Here is an 18,828-nt window from a genome sequence, read left to right as displayed (position 1 = left end):
TCAGGAATATAAAGATCTTTGCCAAGAAGAGCAAGTTTTTTTTATTGTTGGTTTGAGCAATTATTGTATTCAACTTGTTGGTATTGGAAAATCAGCCAAAGATCGGCTAAGCTTTTGTATATCTGACCCCGAGATTTTATAATACACTATTTCCTCTTCAGTTTAGCTAATCACATTGCTCCCTTTGAATGTTATTTTAGCTTTTGACCTTATTAAATGCAAATTCTACTACGCAAATCAATTTTAATATAGGAATTAAATACAGACTCTGTTTTCACCAAGTATGTGCTATAATCAGGGAATATTAAGCTGTATAATTAATGGTAGAATTTAGCTTGGAGTTAAAATATGGCAGTGACTGAAAAATATTTGAGGGAGAAATTCAATCACAAATATGTGGGGTTTGGGTGGTTTAGATTTTTGAACAATGTGTTTGAGCATGGATTGAAAGATGGGTCTGGGATTTTTCCTGTTGATTTTCAAGAGGAAAAATATCATCGCAGGGTTTAATTTCTCTTTTTATTAGAAAAAGGAATATGTAATTGGATACTTTATTACTTCAGTGAAAGACATATTGCAGGCACTGACTGTATGCCATTGTAATTTGAGCTTCAGGCAGCAAGACCTGGCTTTAGAGAAAGGGATTACGCTTGGATGTAGAGATTATGTTTTGTTGGAGTGGGAGTTTAGAATAGTGATTTTCAAATGACTTCTGGGCCTTCTGGAAAACATGTTAATATGTACAAACAGTCCCCAACTTAAGATGGTTCGGCTTAATGATTTTTTCACTTTATGATGGTGCAAAAGCGATGCACATTCAGTAGAAACTGTACTTTGAATTTTGATCTTTTCCTAAACTAGGATTTGCGGTACGATACTCTCTCGTGATGCTGGGCAGTGGCAGCCACAGCTCCCAGTCAGCCATGGGGTCATAAGGGTAAACAACAGATACACTTACAACCATTCTGTACTCATACAACCATTCTGGTTTTCACTTTCAGTACAGTATTCAATAAATTACATGAGCTATTCAACACTTTAATATAAAATAGGCTTTGTGTTAGATGATTTTGCCTGACTGTAGGCTAATGTAAGTGTTCTGAGCATGTTTAAGGTAGGCTAGCTATGATGTTCTGTAGGTGAGGTGTATTAAATGCATTTTCTACTTAGGATATTTTCAACTTACAATGGATTTATCTGGATGTAACCCCATCGTAAGTTAAGGAAGATCTGTAGATTCTCAAGCACTCCCCCTCCATCTTCTACTGTGAGATTCAGATTCAACTGGTTTGAGAAGAGTCCCATAAATTTGCATTTTTAATAAGCACTCTAAGTAATTCCAATATAGATGGCCTTGGACTACACTTTTAAGAAAGGGACCATAGAGATGTCTTCATTCTGGAATTTTTCACATCTAAAATTTCTTCTTCATAGTGCAGAATACAGAGCTATTGAAAGGCAAAAGCCTTGGAACAATTCTTGTAGACATTCTCATCTCTGATTTCTGCTCAAGAAAGATGACTTTGAGCCAGCCCTGAGGCTTAGTGGTTAAAGTTTTGCATTCTCACCGCTTCTGCGGCCTGGGTTCGTTTCCTCGTCGCAGAACCATACCACCTGTCTGTCAGTTACCATGCTGTCACGGCCGCTCACGTAGAAGAAGAACTAGAAGGACTTACAACTAGGATATACAACCATGCACTGGGGCTTTGGGGAGGAAAAAAAAAGAGGCAAAAAATTGGCAACAGATGTTAGCTCAGGGAGAATCTTTCCCTGCCCCCCCCCAAAAAAAACAAAGAAAGATGACTACCCTAAATTAATGCCTGTAGGCATGAGGGTGATGATTGTGTATGGTGTTGTTAGTTATCTTGTTCCCTTTCTTTTCTCTCTTTTTTTTTTTTTTTTCCTGAATTTTTCTGTCTTTCATATGCTCTCCTGATTCTTCCTCCTTTCTTACAGCTATACTGTATCTATACTGTCACTATATGGAGATATTACATACTACACTCTCCCCTTTATAGCCATCATTTAGTCTTAGTTCTACAAGTAATATATATCTAAAGTCAGTCCTTATGTTGGATATCTCCCAAACCATTTCGTGTGTTGAGCGCTTAAAGTCGATTCTTTAGAAGATTCTGTAAGAAAGGTTTATGGGAGCAATATTTCCTAAGTATATTCATAACAGTTTTATCTGTAGCTTTTTTATACTAGTAAACAAGTTTAGCTGGATATAAAATCCTTGATATGGGAGTTTTCCTATTATTTTTCTTGAATATCTTAATTTTTCTCTTCTTGAATACTTTAAATATATTATTCCTTTGTCTTGTGGCATAAAGTGTTGCTGTTGAAAAGTCTAATGACAATCTTATTATTTTTCCTTATAAATGACTTGGTCTTTTTGCCTGGTAGCTCAAAGAAATTTTTTATTTTTATTTAAAATCTAATATCTTTTACTAGAATATGTCTTAGGGTTGGCTATTCTAGGTTGATTTTCCTAGGTTCAAGGAATTTCCTTTAAATATATAGATTTATGTCATCTTTTATTTCATGAAAGTTTTCTTAAATTACAGTTTTTAGTGTTTGTTCTACCCAGTTGCTCTCATTTCTTCTTCAGAGACTCCATTTATGCAGAAGTCTCCCCTCCATGTTCTACCTCTATCACTTTCTCTCCAATCTCTTTAAAAATATATTTTTCTTTATTTCTTTTTGACTTAAAATATTTTTCTCCTTCCACTTTCTATTTCTCTTCAGGTATTATCCATTGTGTTTGTTTGCTGTTTAGTTTCTTCTAATGTAGTGTTCATTTCTTAATTTAAACTTGTTTATTTTTTTATTTTTTTTAAATTTTTTATTTATTGCAGTAAACTTGTTTATTTTTAATTCTTTCCTGAGTTCTTTAGCCTCTCTTTCAAATCTCCATTCATTTTAGAGTTCTTTCAATTATGATTTATTTCTTCTTTTATACTTCTATTATGTAAAACATTTCTTTGCACCTGTTTTGAAATTTCAAGTTACAGTTCTCAGCTCTTTGGAGGGCATGTCTTTCTGGCATGTTTTCATTATCTCTAGGGATATCTCCTACATTATTCCTTTTTTTCCTCATAATTCAACCTCAATCAATTCCTGTTGCTCATTTAGATAAAAATATATGGCCCCATACTTCTAATATTTGCCTTCTCTGTTCCCTTCTTCCACTTGTATCTTGACCTTCTCTTTCCTTTGCCCTTATTTCTTTGTCCTACTTAATTTGATCCTATTTCCAGAAGTTTCTCCTCAATACAGGTATTTGACTTGGAAGAGAGCTTTGGTTTCTTAGTTTTGAGAGTTCACAGGGTCCACACTGCTTCAGTACCAACAGGCAGAACTTATTGCCATCCCATTGTGCTCACCTACAAACTGGATCCTGCAGGACTCCTACCTAGTTTCAGATTAGCTTTCTGTGCTTTCCAATGAGTACTAGATGGCAGTTTTGGGGTTCTCCTTATGCTTTCCTCACTAAGTTTATTTTGAGGTTTGTGAGGATACATAGCCATCTAGTTTTCTTGTGTATATTCTTGGCGGGTTTTTGGTTTTGCAGACTAGTTGTTCTGTCTGGGTTTTTTTGCGAGGAGGTGGGGGAAGATTCAGGAAGTTTTAGAAAATACACTGCTAACCCCACTTCAATCTTCCTTTATTCATCTTCTCAGGTGTATGAATATGTCGTCTCCCTTCACATAAGTTTCTCAGTTTTTCTAGTTATGCACAAAACAATTGTTAAAAATAATTATCCGTCATTTATTGAGTACTTACTACATTCCAGGTACTGGATGAATTAAATGCTTTATAACATGTTCATTAATCTTTACAACAACCTCTAAATGTAGCTACTTTATGCCTATTTTAAATAAAGGGTGACTGAGGTTTGGAGAGGTAAAATGTTTGGTCCCAGGTTGGGATAGGCAGCTTCTAAGATGGTGCTAATGATCCCTGCCTCCTGGTATTCATGCCCTTGTGTAATCTCTTCCCGTCAGGTGTGGGCTGGACCAAGTAACTTGCTTCTAATGAACAGAGTATGGAAAATGTGATGGTATGTCACTTCTGAGATTAGCCCACAAAAATACTGTGGCTTGAGCACTCGCTCTTCCTTTCTTGCTTGCTCACTCTGATGGAAGCCAGCTGCCATGTTGTGTGTTGCTCTAGGAGAAGCCCATGTGGAAGGAACTGAGGGAGGCTTCCAGCCAACAGCCAGCAAGGAACTGAGGCCCTCAGCCCAATAGCCTGTGAGGAACTGGATCCTACTAACAGCCACATGAATGACTTGGAAGTAGATCATCCCTCAGTTGAGCCTTTGAATGAGATCACAACTCCAGGTGACACCTTGATTGTAGTCTTTTGAGAGATTTTGAGCCAGAGGCACCCAGCTAAGTTGTACGTGGATTCCTGACCCACAGAAATCCACAGATAATGTTTGTTGTTTTAAACTGTTAATTTTGGGGTAATTTGTTACACAGCAAGAGATAACTAATACACAGGTCATAAAAGTAATGTGTCCCAGTTGGCCCAGAACCTAGGGGATCTGATTCCAGGGTCTGTATTCTTTACCTCCGTGTGACACTGACTTTGATTAGCCCATTCCTTAATGAGTTGCTATTTCTACCACATTCAATTTGACAGTCTTTTGGTTCTTCTTTGATGCTATTCATTCTTCTTTGAAGGAATCTTTTTGAACTAGAAACTGACTGTTGCTGAACTGAGTAATAAGTGAACACTTAAGTCATGGAAATCTAGAGTTAGAAAGAACTTGAAAATTCATATAGTCCAAATCAACCTGTTCCCAATTATTACAGATGGGGAAATTAGGCTCAGTGATAAGAGACTTGCCTAAAGTGACAGAATTAGTGAAAGAATGGGGATTAAAACCCAGGTCTCCTAATGTCCATTTTAGGACTGTGAGCAGACACATACTGATAGTTCTACGTGATGATAACTCACTACCACAGTCTGAACCTGGAGTAGATTCAATTTGATTCCCATTCATTTTTGCTGTAAAAACACACAGGGATCCTAAAGGAAACAGCTGACAGTTAATGAGTAATTTCTTTTGCTGTTAGGCTCACCTCTCCTGAAAGAGGGGTCAACAGCCTGTGTCCAACTGAAGGACTATCCATCTTCCAATCCCTTAACCACAGTACTGGATCCAACACGGCAATGAAGTTTCATATTGAGAGCCAATTCCAAATGATTTGTCTTGGCTCTTTGGACTGCTCATTGAGAAGCATTTCCTGAGCTGAAGTGGAAGGAGGCTGTGATCAATGTCAGCCATGAGAGGAGGTTGAGGGTGTGGTGGAGTCTGTGCCAAGTATTTGCCCACCGGCATTTCTGCAGATTTGGGGCCTGATCCTTCCTTTGATGACCCACTGTCTTCCTGCTATGAACCATTCTTGCCTCACAAGCTGCCCAGGAAGGCTCACTTTCAATGCTCCATTGGCCCTCATTTCTGGAATCTTTTTTTTTCTCATTTGACATGAGGTTTAGCACGTAAGTGCATTGGTGGAATTTACCTTGTAACTGAGTGTGTAATGTTAGAAGTAGAGCCAATTCTCACATCTCTGAGGGTTGGACGCTTTTATGGCTTTGTAGGCTTATTTTCTGGCTATATCTAAAAGTCACATTGCCCACAGACTATCAGCCCATCAAAAAACAGTGCAGGAGGGTACAACTTTGCACATGCTTACTCTGCTGTCTTTTGTAAACATTCCATCTTCCTCAGTCCCAGGGGGTCATGAGAATAAACTTACATGTGAGTGTTAGTCCAGGTATCCTGGATGACAGGTAAAATATTGGTACTATAGATCAAAAGCACAATTAACATGTGCCTTGAAACTTGGACAACTGCAGGAGCTCAAGGCTGGGGCTTAAATATCTCCATGGGTGGTAGTTTCAACATAGCACTGCTGGCTTTTTTTTTTTTCCATTTTGTCAAAGTCGAGTGTTGAGTGGTGTTAAAATTCAGGCAAGTGACTGGGAAAGTTCATTTTCTTCTTCTAATTCTTCTGCCTGTTGCTTAACTTTCTTCTTGCATTTTGATCCATTCTATTCTCTTTTCTTTTTCAAGAGAAGAGTCTTTTTTTTTTTTTTTTGCTAGGAAACGTGACCCACGTTTTCTCTATTATTTTTCAGCATTGGAGTGTTGAAACTCCAGTGAAAAGTTTTACTTTTCAGAATATTTTTGTCAGAAGCCTATTTTATTGAAATAGTAAGAGAATCCAAGGATGCCCTCTGGCAACTAAATATCCCTTTCCCTTGATTTCTGGAAAACACAAAACCCCTCCTCTTCTGATGGGAAAGCAATAAAAACCTGAACATGACGTGATGCTCTGAGCTGTGAAATTTGGGCAAGTCACTTTGGCTCTAGATGCTTCATTTGTATGCAGGTATAAGTGTGTGTGTGTGTGTGTGTGTGTGTTTGTGTGTGTGTGAGAAAGAGAGAGAGAGAGAGAGAGGGAGAGGGAGAGAGAGAGAGAGGAAGAGAGAGACAGAGAGAGAGATCAGTAGCTTTCTGAGCCTTTGGAACCCTGAGATTATGGAAGGAAAAGGTTGAGCTAGTGAGAATCCCCTGTCCTTCTTCAACCAGAACAACTCTGTTATTAGTTTTCTATAAGGGCTTTCTGCATTAGAATTTATTTGAAAGACAGTTTCTATTTTTTAAATGTGAAAACTACCAGCTTCAAAAAGCCTTAGGCTCCTTCCACCTCTAACATTACCTACATGTAATCAGTCCCAGAGAGGAGAGAAAGCTCCCAGTAATGGTTAAGAACACCATCTGCGTCAGACATCTCCGTGTTTGAATCACAACCACACCCTGCTGTGGGTCTCCGGGCATGTTATCCTCTCAAGAACTTAGCTTTTCTCTTCTTTAAAATGGAGATAATAGTTGTACCAGTCTCATAGGATTGTGGTGAGAACCAAAGGAGATAATTAACAGTGTCCAGCAAATTATAAATACTCAAAAAATGTTAGGCATATTATTAGAAGAAACATTGGCATTATGCATGATATGATTATTTTCCTTTATTACTTCATTTATGTTTATTTCCAATAAGCCTTCTCCTAGAACCAACTCTAAAGGCATTAAAATAGAATATATACCACTTTGCTGCTCTTTTAACTTGACACTGCAGGGAAAAATTTATATGATTTTAGAATGTTCACTTAAGAGCAAACTGATCTCCAAAATACACTGCACCATATCATGGCTATGTAGATTTTTGGCCAAAAAGTCTCAGTAAAAAGTTAAAATGAAAAAAAAATTTTCTTTTTCAAGAGAAGAGTCTTTTTTTTTTTTTTGCTAGGAAAGTTTCGCCCTGAGCTAACATCTGTTGCCAATCTTCCTCTCTCTCTCTTTTTCCCTCCCCAAAGCCCCAGTACATAGTTGTATATTCTAGTTGTAAGTCCTTGTACTTCTCTGTTAGCTGCCACTACAGCATGGCTACTGACAGACAGGTGGTGTGGTTCCGAGCCCGGGAACCAAACCCAGGCTACCAAAGTGCAACATGCCGAACTTTAACCACTAGGCCATCGGGACCGGCTCTGAAAGAAAAATTTTTAATGAAACGAATTGTTTCTGTGGATGATGCTTTGATGTAAATCAGCTTTTTCATAAATTTTAAGCATATATTTGCACAAGTTTATTTATTTATTTTTTTGAGTCTTTTGCTCTCAGTTTTTGAACCGTAAAGTAAAAGGACTGGACCAGACAATTTTTCAGATTCAACACTGATGATTCTGAGTTTATTTTCATATAATGTGGCACTCTAATCAATTCGTCTCATTTCTCCAGGCTTCTGTTTCCTCAGCTGCAAATTGAGAAGAGAATGTTCCTACCTATCGGGTGCTTTTAATTTTAGCCTTAGAGTTTTAACTTTTCTTTTTACACTCTTCCTCAACTTAGTTACTCTCTGGTTACATAATCCAAACTGCATCACAAAATAGTTTCTAAACATGAGTTGCTAGGCACATAGTTAAAAGCTTGTCAACTTATACCAGGCAATTGCTGGGTTCTGGAGACACAATGGTAAAGATACATTTTCTGCCTTCAGGAACTCAGACAACAGACATGTAATAATGATGATGCTTATAATGATAATAAATGCAAAGATAATTGCTTTAATGGGAATAAGCATAGCAGTCATTGGAAACAACAGATAAAGAGAACCTAAATTAGCCTGGTGGTGGGGTGTTTGTGAAGGTCAGGGGAACAAAATCGGAGAAGGCTGGAGGAACACTGTTTGCAAAGCACGGAGCTCTAGATATGAAAGCAGGACTAGACCAGGAATTACAAGTTGTTCAGTGTTGTTGGAGTGTGAAATGTAAAAAGAATGAGGTGGAATTGTTAAACAGGGGCCGGCCAAAAGCTTTGTATGCCATTTAATAGAATAATATCTGGCCACACATAGAGATTATTCAAACATAATCGAAATGCCAAGTTTTAAATTAAAATAGAAAAGTAGTTTTAATATAAACTTCTGAAACTCTTACAAAAATACATAAGTTCAGGATCAATAGTTCTGTTTTGGCCTTAGAAAAAACTAATTCAGGGAAACTAATTGAGTGCCTGGAAAAGAACACCAATCCATTTTACTTTTAAATGTTCTCAGAGAAGTTTTTTCATCAGATGACCACTAATCAAAGTTAGACATGTATTTATAAGGTAAATGTAAGATAACACTCACTTCCTGTTTTTCTTTTTTTTAAATATCTTATGGATTTTCATATTTCGTGAACTTGAAGATTTAACATGATCGTAGTTATTTAAATTTTTCTCAGTGATTTTTCTTTTGGAGAGCCTTACTCCATTAAAAAAAATCTACAAAACTGATTACCTGGCATCTGACCTGTTCCTATACTTTTGAGTGAATTTAAAATTATTCTTTTCTTGAATGATATAGGAAGATGAAGACAAACAAAGCAAATATACTTAATGAAACAAAAATATTGTCAATTATTCTAACTCTGGTTCAACTTTTGTAGAAAGAGCACAGGACTCAGAAGTTGTGAATTCAAGGTCCTCTTATTTATTCACCATTTCAATAATGGTATTAGAAGCATGTGTTACTTCATTAGCTTTCCTAAAATTAAAGTTATGCATCCATATGGTTTAAAGAATCAAATGGTTCTAGAAGACTTGTATAGCAACCAGAAGTACCATATGCCTTCCCTTCATTTCCCATTTCCTACAGGCAACCACTTCCAACACTTGTAGCTTGATTCTATTTTTACCTCCATATCTCCAAATCACATGCGTATATTGCTACTTATGGATTTTGAAAAAGTTTTAGTCACTATCTACGTATTGATGTTCCCCTAAAGCAGATGAGGTTTCACTTTTTTACCACTGCCTCCCGAAAGCCCCCACACACATGCTCACTTCCCAATCCTCCAAATTCCTAATCTAGTTATACTTATAATTTAGGTTAGATCAGTATTCATGGTTTACGTAATTACAACTATGTAAATACTAGTTACAGCTCAGCCATGTAGCATATTCTGACTACTTTGACTTTTCTGCCTAATGTTTTGTTATACTTGGAGTTATTGTGTTTATTTTTTGTACCATAGTTTTCTATGAACCAATCACAAATTTAACCCTGAAGTCTCTGTCAGCTATCTTACTCTCCTCTGAATATGTTCATACTCTTCAAGAATTCTATCTATTTAATCTAGAAGAAATCTCAACTCTTACACTTCTGACCTATTCCAATTTTTGTTCTCCTTTCACCACGTTCCTGAGGAGCCCCTTTGCCTCTATCACTTGCTGGCGCTCTTGTTTTCCATGTTCCATGTTTTTCTCTTCATTTGGATTTACTCCCTTGTTTTGGTGGCGCACGATCCTCACTAACTTGTTAAGACAGAATATAAGGAAAATAATCTTTTTTTTTGAGACCTCTAATAGCTAAGAATGAATTTGTCTTTATGTTTGATTGATAGTTTGACTGGGTATAAACTTGGAAATTATTTTGGAAATTGGAAATTATTTTCCATCAGGCACTACTCCATTGCCTTCTATCTCCTGGTGTTTCATCCATTTGGCAGGACTCCTACGTTTTCTCTGTGCCTGCACCCAAGAAGCACTAGCGGCGAAAGTCAGGACAAGCAGACTGATCCCATTATAAATTTATGACTACCAACATCAACTGGACTCTCAACAGTACCAAATCATACTTTTACAGATGCAAAAGGCTATTTTAAAACCTCTAAATACACACACACACACACACACACACACTTCCCCCACACTCTCAACAGGTAACTTTGATTTTTACTCTTTTGGGAAAATATAAAAGCCATCAGATGGGATTCCCTTGTGTTCTAAAAATGAGGCCTACAAACTAACCTATATTTACACCCATCTCTTCTTCTGATGAGCTGTTTCTCCTCTACTGATGTCTTGGAATCTAGTCTGTTCATGTTTTCAAACCCTATAATATCCATCCCTCCTCTTTTTTTCTTATATATTCAAGTTCTGTCAATTGGACCATTTCCTGTGTTTTTTCCAGGGCTCAGACCTCACCCATTGAATCAATCATCCAACCTACCAGTCAACCAAGCCAATAAACAACAAACAGCCTTTCCTCTACCCACATTATTCTTCAGTTATTGCTCTTTCCTCCCCTTCTCAGCCAAACTTTTCCCAAATTGTTGTCTTTACTCCTCATTTCATTAGCTGTATTCACTCCTCCATCATTCCATTCTGACTTTCTTGCTGAGGTCCCAGCGACCTCCATCAAAAATTTTTGACCTCCCTTCTTGTACAAAGATGATCACACTTCCCTTTTTGAAATAGTCTTTTTCCTTGGCTTACACAACAAACTTTATTTGTTCTGTTTTTTTCTTCTTCTCTTACTATCTTTCTGTCTCCTTTTCCGTTGTACTGTCATCTATTTGATTACTAAATGTTAGAATTTGTGAAAGGCTCTTCCCTCTTTTTTCTTCTAATTCTCTTCTCTTTCCCTAGACAGTCCTATCCATGCATATGGCTAGAATTACCACCTATAAACAAATAAATAACACATTTTTATCTCCAACCAAGATCTCTTGTCTGAACTCTAGACCCATATCTCCAATTACTTGCTAGACATATCTTCTTGGGGGTCTCGATGGCACCTCAAACTCAATATGCCCAATTCAAATCCCTCTTTCCTCCAGTGTAGTCAGTCCTCTTCCAGCGTTTCCTATTTCAGTTAATGGTACCCATCTCTCTCCAATTATGTTAGCCAGAACCCTAGAGTCATTCTTGACCTTTTCCTCTCCATCACCCCATATCCAATCCATTACCAATCTAGTTGGTGATATTTACCATCAAAGTATTTCTCAAATCCTCTCATGTCTCTTCATCTTCACCACTCTAGGTAGGCTACCAGCATCTATTATCTAAATTTCCTGGATAGTCTCTTAATTAATTGGTCTAACTACTTCTATCCTTGTCTCTTGATCTGTTCTCCATGCTATAGCCACACTCATCTTTTTAAAATACAAATCTAAGTACATCATTCTTTATTTAAAGCCTCTACATGGTTTCTTTCTGTTCTAAAGACAAAGACAAAAACTCCTTAACTTGGCTGGTAGGGCTTACATGCTCTACTCCTTACTTACCTCTCCTGCCACGGCTAGCACCATCTAATTCTTTGTTTCCTTATACCAGCTATGCTGGTCTTCTTTTAGTTCCTCCACTGGAGGAGTGCATGCTGCCTCCTCCAACTACAGGATCTTTGCTTATGCTGATCCTATTAGAGCCAATATAGTTTAGTGGTTAAGCATAGAGCATCTGAAGTCTAATTTTCAAGGGAGACTTCTTGGGCTCAAATCCTGGTTCTACAACTTAGCTGTGCATCGTTGGTAGGTTATTTTACCTCTTGTGGCTCAGTATCCTCAACTAGAAAACAAGGCTAATTGTAATATCTACCTTCAGGGATATTATTATGACCAAATGATCATTTGCAGGGAGGGCTCTTACCTCTCCTTTCTTGCCCAGTTAGTTTCTTCTCAAACTTCTGTTCTCAGCTCCAGAGTCACTTTCTCTGAGAAGTCTCCACTGACGTCTCTGACTGAATCCAATTACTCCGTTATAGGTTTTCTCATATCTTGAGTCTCTTATTTGTAATGCTTAATATACATGCAATCTTATATTTTTCTGAGTGATTTATTTATGGTCAACATGCTATCTTTCTCACTAGAATGTCAGCTCCAGGAGCCTAAGGATGGTATTTGGTTTTAGTCACTATTTTTTGGGCCTAACACGGCATCCAGCACATATTGGTTTCCCCTCAAATATTTGTTGACAGAAAAAGAGGGTAAACATCCCTGATGGAAGGCTCCTTGATAACCTCTTTGGGTACTAAATTAGTGCTTTCCACAATAATTAATAAGTTCAGAGAAGGAACACATGGTGGTGAACCAAGCAGTTAAGCTGTTCCTCTGCTGCTGGTTCTTCAGGAGGTGACTCTGAGCAGGAGGGTTCTCCACTCAACAAGGCAGGGTTTTGTGGAGATTGTGTGTCAGATACACAGACCTGGATTGGATTCTTGGCTCCATTATCTGCTGCTGTGTGACCTTAGTCATGTCACTTGACTTCCCACAGTCCCAGTTTCCTCATCTGTCAATTACCCCACAGTACCCAGCACAGAGTCAATTCTTGTTAACTAGGCAACTGAACCTATAAGAATTTTGATTAACCTTAAGCATAGTACATGATTATCCACAGGCCCATGCCAATGACATGGCTTGGCCCTTGTAAGCCAGTAAGCTTTCCTCTGTGGCACAGTGACAAACTGCTATCTCACCCCCCTACTCCAAAAAAAGAAAAAAAAAAAAATCTTTGCACTTTTGGTCAAAAAACAAAAGAGGGTATGAATCAGTGTGAACCAGGCAAACAGAGTTCCAAGGCCTTCCTGGTGCAAGCCAGTTTCTTCTTCCCTGGTGCCTCAAGTCCAAGTTTGAGAGTGGTAGTGGGTGGGCTGGCCCCAGGCAGGTAGGATCAGAGGTTCATTTGCTGGTCATCATTTGTGAAAGACTAACCTTGAGAGCAGAGAAGAGCCCTCAGTCCCTGACAAGACAGCCCGGCCCAGATGCCAGCTAACCACCATTGCAATCTCAGAGCCTCTTTCTTCCCCTCCTTTTTTTTTTTAAGTCAGCTGAGTCTATTCCCTGAGAATCACACAGAAAATGACTCGCTCCTCACCTCATTCAAGATAAAACATCCCTTTCCTCACAATAAAAAGAGTAAGCCTCTTGTGCTGCTGGTCGCTTTGCTGGGATGAGAAGAGCGATCTGGTTCGAACCTTTAGTGGAGGAATGAACTGCATGTAAGCAATGACCACAGATATGTCTGAGAGAGGTGGACGTTCTTTCTTCCGCAAGCCTTCTCTTTTCTCCCTCCTCCCGTTTCAAACTTTTGGGACCGACTGCGGCTGTTTTAGGGCGTAGTGTGTGTATGCAAATAGAAGGGGAATTGTGTGGGCACTTCGTGGGCGTTCAGAAGGGCGCTGTGCTTGAACTTGGCGAGCGCCTGTGTTTGAAGCACTCTGAAAGGATGTGTGCGGGACAAGACTTATCTGTGTAAGTGCAGACGAGCGGTAGTGTGTACGTGGTGAGTGTGCGCGCGAGTGTGTGCCAGAGTCAGGGCCGCCCGCCCGCCGCGGCTCCCCGTGGGCCGGCCGGGCCAATGAGCGCGCGGCTGCCGGGGCGGCGGGCGGGGAGGGGGCGCCGGAGCCCTGCGGATGGAGGCGCGGGCGGCGCGGCGCGCTCAGTCCGCGCTGGCGTTGCTGGCTGGGGGCGGCGCAGCCACTGGCCCGGGACCGGGGCCGGGACCCGGGGCGGCGGGCGGCGTGGGCGGCGCCCGGGGCTGGGATGCGCCGGGGGCTCCGTGGCGGCGGCGTTGGCGGCGGCGTCGGCGGCTGCGGGGGGACGAGCTAGCGCCGCGGCGCGGGGAGCCAGTCGAGCCCGGCGGGCGAGCGGAGGCGGCGGCGCAGGCAGAGGGGCGGCCGCAGCCGGAGCCCGAGCGCCGCGCGCCCACCATGGCCGCCCAGGGCGAGCCCGGCTACCTGGCGGCGCAGTCGGACCCGGGCTCCAACAGCGAGCGCAGCACCGACTCGCCCATGCCCGGCTCCGAGGACGACCTGGTCGCCGGGGCGCCCCTGCACAGCCCCGAGTGGAGCGAGGAGCGCTTTCGCGTGGACAGGAAGAAACTTGAGGCCATGTTACAAGGTAGGCATCCCCCCGCGTTCTCGGACTCCCTGACGGCGCCCCCAACTTCTTCCCGGACATCCCCGCCCTAGCGCCCGCCACTCTGGCCCACAGCCGACTGCGTTTCCCGGTCCCCTCCCCCGCGGAGCCGGAGGACACCCAGGGAGTGGAGACCTCGCGGGACTCCCCACCCTTCCACGCCTCTCGGGTCTCCAGGCACCGGGAACGCTGTACTAACTTGACCGGCTTCAGGAAAGCCCAAGGCCGAGTTTGTACGGGCGCGCCCAAGTTGCGTTCTGGACTTTGGAGATGTCAACTTTTGTCCGGACACCTGGGCTGTGCCATCCAGACCCACTCAGCCCGCACAAAGTATGCGTGACTTTCCCCACTCCTTGGCAGCCTTGAATTCTAGCTCTGTCCCTCTCTCTCCTCTGGTCAGTATCCACTTCCTCCAGCTGAGGGGCCTTGTCTCCCTATTGGGAAACGCTCTGCAGATGTCATGGCTTAAGACAGGAGTTCCCGCCCCCCCAGCCTCCACCCGGAGTAAGAGGGGCCAGGATGGGGGTGAGCAGCCAGAGCGTGGGGATTGTGTCCCGGCAATGCTGCTGGGTTGGAGGACAGTGTGTGTTCGTCTCCTGACAGGCTTATAAAACACATCTTGAGTTACGCTCAGTTCATAAAAATCTTCGTGTACTATAAGTGTCTGACTTTGTCTTTCACAACTTGGGATTTTTTTTAACTCTCTTGTTTCTCTGGGACTTTCCCAGGCATAACATCTTTAACCATATCCGAGTGGAAACAAATGCTGATTTTTAATGAGATGATTGGAGTTCTCAGAGTGAATGCCAAACTGTCCAAGGTCATTTTGACCTTCCTTAAAAATGTTAATTACAGCCTACCTGTAGCCACCAGTGTGGCTCCTTTCCCTCATACAGAGAAATAAGGTAGTTTGAATGACTGTCATTCTTAAAATACTGTAGAGGACCAGACATTCATTTCACTAAGGACACCGTGGTGGATTCATTCAGTAGCTAGTGTCCTTATATCAAGAGAGGATTGGAGCTTTCCAACTTTCTTTTGTGGCTTTACCCATAACTTGCTTTGACTTTATCAGTCAATGCATCACAGTATGGGAGCCGTTTAGCCCTTGGTGGAACTGTAGTGGCTTTTTAGAACAATTAAGCAGGTTATTTTAAGAGAGAACAACATGTTTTCCAAAACAATAACTTGGTGGAAACAAATAGCAGGAGTGTTTGGCAGGCGTTTCTGGATGAGCCTCAAACTCATCTACCTTGTTGCTTATTTTTATTGATAAACATCCTCAGTGCTTGTCATGTCTCTGTCTCTTTTTTCCCCCTTATATTGTGTAACTTTCTAGGAGAGTTACTTCGTTGATGAACTGTTCAGATAAGAATATTGCAAAGTGGATTTGGAAATTAAAGCCCCAGTTGCATTTCAGTAACCCATTTTAGTAATTTCGTTTGTTCCATGGTTCTTTTTGCGTAGTTTCTGATTATAAAACAAAATATTAAATTTACTCAGAAAAATATTGTTGTGAGATTGTTTGGATTGAACTGACAGAGCACAGACCCATCCATTCAACAAGTTTCCGATTTTGTGCTCTACATGAGTTTGGAGTGATGTGAAAGATGGATCTCCTACTAATACTACGTCTTGCTTACCTGTTTTGCCTGTGCACGTGTAAGTGACAAGTGATGTTTGCTTCTAGGAAGCCCTCATGCATAACCTGAGCTTTAGAGGTGGATTTCTTTTTTGAATTAATTTTCATTTAGAATAAAATGACATACGAGTGGGGACACTTTTTAAATTTGAAGGCTGTCCCCTTTGTAGGTATGGTATTCTGACACTACATGGTTTCAAATTGCTTTGCAGTGATAAAGTTTCTTTTGCAGAAAGTCTTAACAGAGTTAACATTTCTTCAACAACCTATATATAATGAAGTATTCGCATTCAACTCCAAAGAATTCTTTAATGATTGAACACAGTGCTTTGATTAACTTTCCAAAATCACCAGTAAGTGAATTATGCCTTCTAAGAAAGTAAATTTGGAACACGTTCGAGAGTAGAACCCAGTGCACAGTGTACCAAGGCGTTTTGTGATGCATGTTTCCTGGTGTCAGATTATGTAGAACCACCATGTTTGAAAGAGTAAGACTAGTTTTCTGAACCAAGCATAATCATGTGCCTCATTGCTTTCTACCAGGTGGGTGTAGCAAGTGTGGGCGGTAGAAGCACTCAGACCTAGGTACAAATCCCTGTGGGACCTTGGGACCCTAGGGTCTCGTGAGAATTAAAAGAGATAATGCCTAATAAGCTAAAACTTGCCGCACTGTTTGGTAAATGATAAGAGCTTAATATTTGTCAGTTGCTTTTATTATTATTAATAATAAATATTGCAGCATGGATTTAAAAGATTTCAAGTGTTGATCACAATTTCTGACATATAGTATATACTTAAATATTTAGGGAACAAAAGCATTTTGCAGTTTCATAATTGCGGAAGTAAAATAGATAGAGACCAAGGTAGGAAGTTTGGTAAGTCAACAAATATTCTATTATTGTTAAATATTCTTCGGTGGAAATTTTTTCATTTGAAAAGTGCCAAGCAAGTAAAGTCTGTATTTGCCTGGTTGGGTTTCTGATTATTGTGAATTTGGATTTGCCATTTTTCTTTTTACAGTCACCTTAAAATATGTGCGGGTTTCCAATTTAAATCAGGATAAATAAGATTATCTACCTTTAAGTCTACATAGTGCAAATTGGTGATTATAATGCTTGGAATTTGTTTCCAGAGAGACTGTCCTGGGGGCAAGTTAATCTTTAATGGGTTGTATTTTTATTAGTAGAGAAATTCTTTTACGCAATGGACCAAAAATTCAGTGAGGTTAAAATATGGGCAGTAGGGTAGTGGTCAAAGAAATGAAATACCATTCTTGACTGATCATTAAATCGTCAAAGAATTGATACACATAAAAACCACTGGGCCAAAAATGTAGAGGGCAATCACTACTTTTTCTTTTTGTCTAATAACTACTTTAGAACAGTCATGCAGAATTTGACATTTTTGTTCAAATCTGTATGAAGATTATTGATTTTATAGGTCAGTGGTTTTGTAAATGGGAATTTATTTTCAAGTTTAGGTTTTTGATGGGTCTGGTCAGCCTTGGAATGGATACCATGGACAGCATTGTTTAATGATAAAGAAAAATAGTTTTTAATTTATTTAGTACTGATCATCAAAATTTAGATTTCATGCTTCATGTGAGATAATATTGTTGATTCATGTAAGTCAATTAAATGTGAGTTATGGTGTGTAAAGAGGGAGGAGAGTGGTATAGAAGAAAGTCTGGGAGAAAGAAGGAAATAAATGAGTCAAAAGAGTTAGAAATCCAGTCTTGGTGTTTGCCAGAGTCCTGAGAGGCAAACATGGAATTTGTATGTTTTCACTGTTATACTTTTCTTTTTTTTTCATGAGGAAGATTGCCCCTGAGCTAACATCTGTAGCCAGTCTTCCTCTTTTAGCTGAGGAAGATTGGCTCAGAGCTAACGTCTGTGCCCATCTTCCTCTATTTTGTATGTGGGATGCCGCTGCAGCATGGCTTGATGAGTGGTGCATAGGTCCGTGCCTAGCATTTGAACCTGCAAACCCTGGGCCGCTGAAGTGGAGTGTGCAAACTTAACCACTGTGCCACTGGGCCAGCCCCACGTTATACTTTTCTTTTTATGTTGAAAAACCTATGTGTGCAATACAATGAAAAATTCATACATAAAATTTAGAAGCATAGGCATTTTCAAAGTTCTGAATCCCTTGTGTTTCATCATAGAGAGGAGGAAATGTTACAAGGGAAGAAATGGCCTATTTTCAGGAACTGAGGTTGACATCTGGTGGGCTTTTAGGATATTGCTGTGAAAGACTTTAAAAACCATGTTGCATTTTTACAATGATAGGCACAACGGGGGTCATTTCCTGCTGCTTCCTTTAGTAGCAGAACTAGCCACAAAACCAGATTATCAAGCATCATTGATTAAAGTAAGAGCAGCAATTATGTTATCTCTTTAGTTCGGAAGACTTTAGCAAACACTGTCTTACGATTTGGTGAATAGATAGTTTTTTAGATGTTTTTATGGGAGCAGGGAGAAGTAGGAAGCAAAAATATATGAAAATGGGGGAGTACTGGAATCGAAGATAAATAAGAGCTCAGCTTAATAGTTTTCTAGTTAAAGCTTGATTAAGGCTAATAAACAACAAGAACAAATCAAATCACTTTTGAAGCTTAGTGGTTAAAGGCACAGGGCTCTGGCCCAGATCTGGATGTGAATCTAGGGCTACCTTTTAATAGGGAGTTTGGGAAAGTTTGTCACCTGCAGCCCCATTTCTAAAAGGGGGTGTTAATAATAGTGCCTACAACCTGAGGTGGTTGTGACGATTAGGAGAAGAAAGATGTATGTAAAACATCACAGTGCTGGCCACATACGAAGTGCTGAATAAATTAATAATAACCATTTTCGTTATAAACCATAGTTCATAGAATGCACATTCTTATATTGAAAATGAACATCAAGTTGTTGGACAATGATGGTCTTATGATA

General features: G+C 40.2%; 1 protein-coding gene across 4 annotated transcripts in view; it reads left to right on the top strand.

Moving 5' to 3' along the window:
* BICC1 (BicC family RNA binding protein 1) overlaps positions 1-18,828 on the top strand; it is a 284,594-nt gene that overhangs the window by 9,114 nt on the left and 256,652 nt on the right. For 3 of the 4 annotated variants that reach the window (XM_058543410.1, XM_058543409.1, XM_058543411.1), the window contains exon 1: positions 13,986-14,238. The exons of the other annotated variant lie outside the window; for it this stretch is intronic. In XM_058543410.1, the coding sequence (XP_058399393.1) occupies positions 14,049-14,238 (190 nt within the window). In that variant the 5' untranslated portion in view covers positions 13,986-14,048. Of the gene's footprint in view, positions 1-13,985; positions 14,239-18,828 lie in introns of those variants that run through there. 4 annotated transcript variants of the gene reach the window in all.

This window comes from Diceros bicornis, chromosome 6 (assembly GCF_020826845.1).
Source record: "Diceros bicornis minor isolate mBicDic1 chromosome 6, mDicBic1.mat.cur, whole genome shotgun sequence".
NCBI lineage: Eukaryota > Metazoa > Chordata > Mammalia > Perissodactyla > Rhinocerotidae > Diceros > Diceros bicornis.
Note: the sequence above shows the minus strand (reverse complement) of the source record. Positions and strands in the feature narration are given on the sequence as shown.